Here is a 6,822-nt window from a genome sequence, read left to right on the forward strand (position 1 = left end):
ATATGAGAGAGGGGGGTGTGAGTTGGGAGCAGGGCAGTGAAATGGTGGGGGACAGGGCGACTTGGAGGCGATTTGTTTGTGGCCACCACAAACGGGATTGAGGCGTCTGGCAATAGATAGATAGATAGTTTAATAGCAGCTAGTTATGAATCAGCAGTCACAGTTTTAAAGAATACCTATGGTCAAGAAGACTGCATTAAGGCTGCTCACATTGCAAAATCATGTAATTTACCTTCTCCAGCTTATGAAGTGAATGAACTAAAAGACTTTTCTGCATCATTTGAATGTGCATTAGAATGACTGCGTGCAATGGGAGTGACTGTGAGTGAAATTTGTGCTGTTTTGCTACATAATAAACTCCCTAGTACACTTTCAGAAGTGTTCAAAAGTGAACTTAAAGAGAAGTGGTTGGATATAGATGATTACATTCGTTTGCTTAAGACGGAGATGTGTAATATCGAAAGTAGACAGAATCCCTCGGAGCATTTGGGTGCAACCGCTACAGCAGCATATGCAGTGAAGTAAGTGAAACACGCTGAACCTATGCAGAGGAATGGATGTAAATTGTGTTTTAAATCAGGACATTTTTGGGCTAAGTTTGCAAAGTATAAAACAAAGAAGGCAAAATTAAAGAGAGCAAAGCAATTGAAGCTGTGTGTCGGATGTTTGTCGGCAGATCATGGTAGTCAGGGTTGTACAAATCCCAAAGTAAGGCCATGTGGATATTGCCAGCAGAAACACTACAACTAATTGTGTCCGACTTCTCGTTCTGAACCCCATGAACAAACAGTAACCCAAGAACCAACAGTGACAATGGCTGTGGCTTCCAGTCGTAATGCAGTGTTGTTGCCAACGATTCAGATTCCATTGGTTACTCAAACGGGCCAGCACAACAAGGTTAGGGCTCTATTAGATCAATGCTCACAACGTACCATTGTTCTAAGATCAAGTTTAGCGAACTTCAAAGTTAACAAGATGAGAAAGGAAGAACTGCAAGGATTTACAGGCTCTATGGGTAGTGATGAGTATGAGGTAGTGGAGTTGTTTTACCGCCACTGTGGAAAGGTGCACAAGTTGAGGGCGGTGGTAGTAGACGAACTACCTAACTATAAGCCAGGGACGGGGCTGCAACATAATGTGAGGGATCTGAAGGCTCGGGGCTACAAGTTAGCAGATCCAAGTGTCACTAGTGGGGATATGGTCGAACTGCTGATTGGAGCGGACTTACATTATCACTTTGTTCTAGCTGGCTATATAGGGGAAGGAGGCATAATTTTGTTACCCACATATTATGGTTATACACTGAGTGGTACTTATCGGTCAGAAGAAGAAGGTACTCATGTAGAGCTGGTAACTGTTCTGAAACTGGCAGTAGATCCGATAATGGAGTTATCAAATAATGATGGCAGGAGTACTACTCCAGAAATCAAGGATCTGACAGCTCTATGGGACTTAGATCACATAGGTATTAGTCCCGGTGAGACCGATAAGAAGGAAGAGAAGGTATTAGGTAACTTCTATGAATCGGCGCAAAATGGCAAAGAATAGAGACAATGTGTTGTGGAATTACCGTGGAAAGAAAACGATAAGTTACCTGATAATTTTAAGTTAGCCTTAGGCAGATTGAGAGGTTTTCAGTGTAAATTCATAAAGGACCCCAACTATTGCAAACAGTATAGTAAAGTCATCCAGGATCAATTAGAAAGAGCATTCACAGAAAAGGTGGAGGACAAGAGTCTGGTAGGACATCCTATACACTATCTAGCACATCATGGTGTCACTAAAGATAGCTTAACAACACCAATTAAAGTAGTGTTTGATTGTTCAGCAATGAGCATTAGAGGGCATATAGTCTGAATGACTGCTTCCACGCAGGCCCATCTTTGGTTAATAAACTCACACAGATATTGTTGCACTTTCGGTGTCATCGTTTTGCCTGGGTGAGTGACACTGAGAAGGCATTTCTTATGGTGGGGTTATCTGAAACGAATAGGGATGCCACTAAATTTCTCTGGCCTGTTGAACCTTTAAATCTAAATAGCCTTACATGATATATAGGTTCAAGGCAGTGTTGTTTAGAGCCACTTGTTCCCAATTCCTCTTGAATGCCACCATACAAAAACATTTATCAGTGGTTCAGGAGGATAAAGCCTTGATTGATAAATTAAGGAAAGGGTTGTATACTGACAATTTGCAAGGAACAGAAGATGAGGATGCTTTACGACAATTGTGTTGGGATGCCCTGAGAGTATATTCAAGTGCCAATTTGTCCTTAAGAGAGTGGGTAACAAACAGTGTGAAATTGTGGAAGCTACTCCACCTAAAAGATTTGGCTTCTGAAGTTCAGGACAAGGTAAAAGTACTTGGCATTAATTGGTTAACTGATACGGATATGTTACAGGTGAAGGGACACGAAAGTAGACCCAAAATATTGACGAAACGTGAGGTGTTGAGCATAACTGCAGGTGTGTTTGACACTCTGGGAGTATTATTGCCGGTGACCGTCCGTGCAAGAAAGTTTGTGCAAGATCTATGGCGTATTAAATGTGGGTGGGATGTTCCCATACCGGAAGATAAGGAGGCTGAATGGCAAGGAATATATGAGGATATAATTAACAATACCAGTATTGTATTTCCCCACCAAGTCACTGATAGTAAAAAGGTCACACTGCATCTATTTAGTGATGCAAGCACCACTGCTTATGATGTAGCAGCCTACTTAGTTAGTGAGGGAGGTAGTAGATTAGCTATGGCAAAGGCCAAAGTAGAACCCAATAAACCCCTCACTATACCAAAATTAGAACTGACTGCTGTCATGCTAGCAGCTCGTCTCGCCAAGTATATTTATGAGGCCTGTGCGGACGAGTTAAGCATAGAGAACATATACCTCTGGACGGATAGCCAGATAACCCTATACTGGTTGTCTAGTAAAAAACTGTTGCCTGTGTATGTTCAGAATAGAACTGATGAAATAACGGCATTAGTCCCTGATGCTGAATTTCGTTATGTGTCTACAAAGGACAATCCCAGTGATGTGGTTTCCAGAGGGACGTCACATGAGTCCTTAATATGTTCCTCTTTGTGGTGGGGAGGGTCCACATGGCTACCTCACCAAAATATGTGGCCGGATAAGGGTCCATTTGAGGAATTTGGGATGCCACCATGAGTTGTCTCCTTGAAGAGACCCTATCATTGCCAGTATCGGTAACTCTTCCTGCCACATTGAATTGGGACCGATATGGTTCTTATGTGAAGACAAGGCATGTGATGGCGTGGGTTTTGAAAATTTGTCAAGACACTGAAAGATAGGAGACAAAGAACACATGAGGCAATGCTGGCTTATTTGACAGTGCTGGAAATAAGGACAGCAGAATCAGTAATCATGAATTAGCTCAAATGGGAGAGTACCCTGAGGATTACCATTATTTATCCACTGGAAAGGGCACACCAAGTAATGTTGTGAAGCAGTTAGGCCTCTATATGGAAGGTGGGCTGTTGTATTGTAAGGGTAGGTTACAGTTGTCGGACTTAAAGGATGAAGCAGAGTACCCTATCCAAATACCTAGTAAACATAGGTTAGCAGCTCTCCTTTCTGAGTACAGCCACAAGGTGTGTAGCCATAGTGGAGTAAGTTATGTTGTAAGTTACATAAGACAAAGATTTTGGATTCCTAGGATCAGACAAGTTGTAAAGAAGGTTTTACAGAAATGTATAACTTGTAAAAGGTTACAAGGTGCCCCGTATAGTGCTGTTCAGGCTCTGCCGTTACCCTACTTTATGGTTCAGGAAGTGAACCCATTTCAAGTAACAGGAGTAGACTACACAGGTGCTCTACCCATTAAAGAAAAAGGTACCATAGGAAAATTATATGTAGTCTTGTTTACCTGTGCAGTTACTAGGGCTATACACATTGAGACGGTGTCAAATCTCTCCTGTGAGTTCTTAATTCATGCCTTCCATCGGTTCTGTAGCAGGAGAGGCTTCCCTGAACTCATAATTAGCGACAATGCAATAAATGGAGCCAGTGTGTTGAGGGAGTTAAAAAATGATCCAAGGTTACAGAATGAATTGGTAAAGGTAAATTGTGAGTGGAGGTTCATACCAGCCAGGACGCCATGGTTCGGTGCCATCTGGGAAAGAGTGATAGGTATCGTAAAGGCTGGCCTGAGAAAGGTATTGGGTCAAGCTTTAGTAACCAGTGAAGAACTGGATACTGTATTATTGGAGCTTGAGGCCACAGTTAATGACCGTCCAATTGGATATACATGCGGTGACCTTGAAGATTCACTCCCTATTACTCCTTCACAGCTTATTAATGGGAGGCGTCTTAGACAATTCCCGAAACAGGAAGTCAGAGATGATGATCTTACGAATATCACCTGGCATACTAATTTGGGAATAAACAGACGTCTCCTATACGTGACAAAGATTTCACGAGATCTGTGGAGGAGATGGACCATTGACTACCTAGTATCTCTCAGGGAGCAACATCGTCAATTGACATACAAGAAAGGGAAGGCAGTGCCTCAAGTTGGGGATGTTGTACTGATACACAACGATGGGCCTCGACTTCTCTGGCGACTAGGTTGGGTCACCAAATTGTTTCAGGGTCCCGATTGAGAATGTAGGGTAGTACAGCTAAGGACAAGTGCCGGTTTGACCACAAGACAGGTGGTTAAGCTGTATCCACTAGAAATTGATCTAGAAATGAAAGAAGATGACAGTCAAGCCGGCATTACCCAACACCTCCCTACACCTGAAAATGACCAATGTGATGCCCCGTTGAGGACATCACATTGGACCGCCCTCAGTTCCTTCCAACTATGGCATACCCTGATTGGGACAGGACAGTTGTAAATATTGTATATATTTTGGGCGGGGGAGTATGTCATGGATTTCGGGTTTGAATTTCCTGCCCACGACAGCACATTTCTTGTAAATAAATTATTGTAGTAAATAATTTGGATAAGATATTATTTATCACTGGAGATAAATCTGGTCATGAAAAAAACAACATATTTAGTTATATATTAAGTAATGATAAGTTTCATTTAATTTACTTTGTGCACGAAGCTGCTCGAAGCAGACCAGTTCTCTCCCTGCTACCAGAGAGTTCTCTCCTTGCCACCAACTAGTACACACGTGCCTTAAACATTATCCAGGAATCATCCATCATTCTGCACTTATTACCACCAACACTACAGCTAAGTACTCAGCATATTTATTTTGGGCATTAGAATACTTATACTGAGTACAGATCAAACGCCATCCACATACCATATATAATAGTGAGTTGTTGTTCTGCTTTATGTTGGTTGATAATTAAGACCCCCTACAGAGATAATAACTAACACCTGGTCCTTGTTGTTCTGTGTTTTTATGTGAACAATAGACAACTTTACATCTGTTAAATGCAACAACAAGCAAAACAACACCAATTATACTAGGAATAATGATGTTTTACATAAATAATATTATTGATGAATACAGTGGCTGCTGCAATAAAAAATACAATGGTTCAATAAAAAAAAAAAAAACTAACCTCACTGAAAGAGTTAACCCCTAGGCGCTGGTCCACGTCATATGACGTGTTGGTATAGGCTACAGTCCACGTCATATGATGTTTTAATTTTTCACGGGCATGTTTGAACTTAGTAGCACGCCATATGGACTCAGGGTATTGTACCGGGATGGCTGGTGCACGGGGTAATGCTGGCTGGTTGGGGGAGGGGGCGGTGGAGGGCAGCCCAGCAGTGAGGAGGGCTGTGATGGAGGGTGGTGAAGGGTGGTGGGAGGCCAGCATAGGGAGAGTGTGGCCTTGGAACCAGCTGATATTGATTCAGGGTTGGCGTAGGGGTCAGGAGGGGTGGGATGGGGTGGAGTGGTGGGGAGGGCTACTAGGGGCCCCTGAGGGGTGTGGGGTAGAGTGTATGGAGAGTATTATACTGTCAAGAGTTACTAAAAACAGTGAAATAATGTATAGATAGTGTGTAAATAATAGTGAATAAATAAATAGACACAAATTTTTTAGAAAATAAGTATCATGGAGAACATAAAATAAGCCAGTCTTTATTACTTACTTTCTTGTGTTTTTTTGCTATTTTGGTTGTAATATTATGTTCATACGGCATTGTGAATTAGTGAGAGAAACAAATACACACTCAACACTTCTTTTGGCGTGAGGTAATCATCCATCTTCCCTCCACTAATACTGCCAACACACCACCTCGACCTTGAACATGCTCAGCCCAGCTGCCACAAACCGGCTCCTTAACACCACACCACCACCTCCAAATCGCCAACGAAGAAAAAGTACGCACTTTTAATGTGTTTTTTGTCATTTGTGATTGATTTTTGATGAAAAAAATAATTGTGGAAAATCGATTATCCTGAAAATAACCCGGTTCTGGGATGTGGATAGTTAAACTCATGCCCATCGCCTAGGGGTTAATGATCACAGAGCCATGGGAAGTTATGAAAGGTTATTATTTCTTTTTACTGAAAAAACAAAGTCAAAACTCACACTGTGTCCTGCTGTAGTGTTATAACCACCGAAGTTACGTAGGTTATCACACACACGACAGAGCATGCACACAGTTTGGTCAGCCAGAAAAAGCTTTGGACGAGGGCATTAGTATTACTACAGCACAAGAACAAGGATTGGGATGAGACTATCGTCATCGCCTTGGTGATTGTTAACACTACTGCACGCATAAAATGGTGTGCTGAAAAGTCATTCTCCCTGAGGATGGCGCATGGGTATACTCTTCCTCCAACACAGTGGCGAGAAACATTTGATAAAAGGTTGCGATGTAAACCCAG

General features: G+C 42.1%; 1 protein-coding gene across 1 annotated transcript; it reads left to right on the plus strand.

The window, feature by feature from the left end:
• The first annotated feature begins 2,392 nt into the window (after positions 1–2,392).
• Positions 2,393–3,166, plus strand: LOC145399547 (uncharacterized). The gene has a single exon (XM_080272146.1). The coding sequence runs from the start codon at positions 2,393–2,395 to the stop codon at positions 3,164–3,166; it is 774 nt and encodes a 257-aa protein (XP_080128272.1).
• The last annotated feature ends 3,656 nt before the right edge of the window (positions 3,167–6,822 follow it).

The sequence above is a fragment of the Coenobita brevimanus genome, chromosome 49 (genome assembly GCF_032717465.1).
Source record: "Coenobita brevimanus isolate Jiangsu-jjx chromosome 49, ASM3271746v2, whole genome shotgun sequence".
Lineage (NCBI taxonomy): Eukaryota > Metazoa > Arthropoda > Malacostraca > Decapoda > Coenobitidae > Coenobita > Coenobita brevimanus.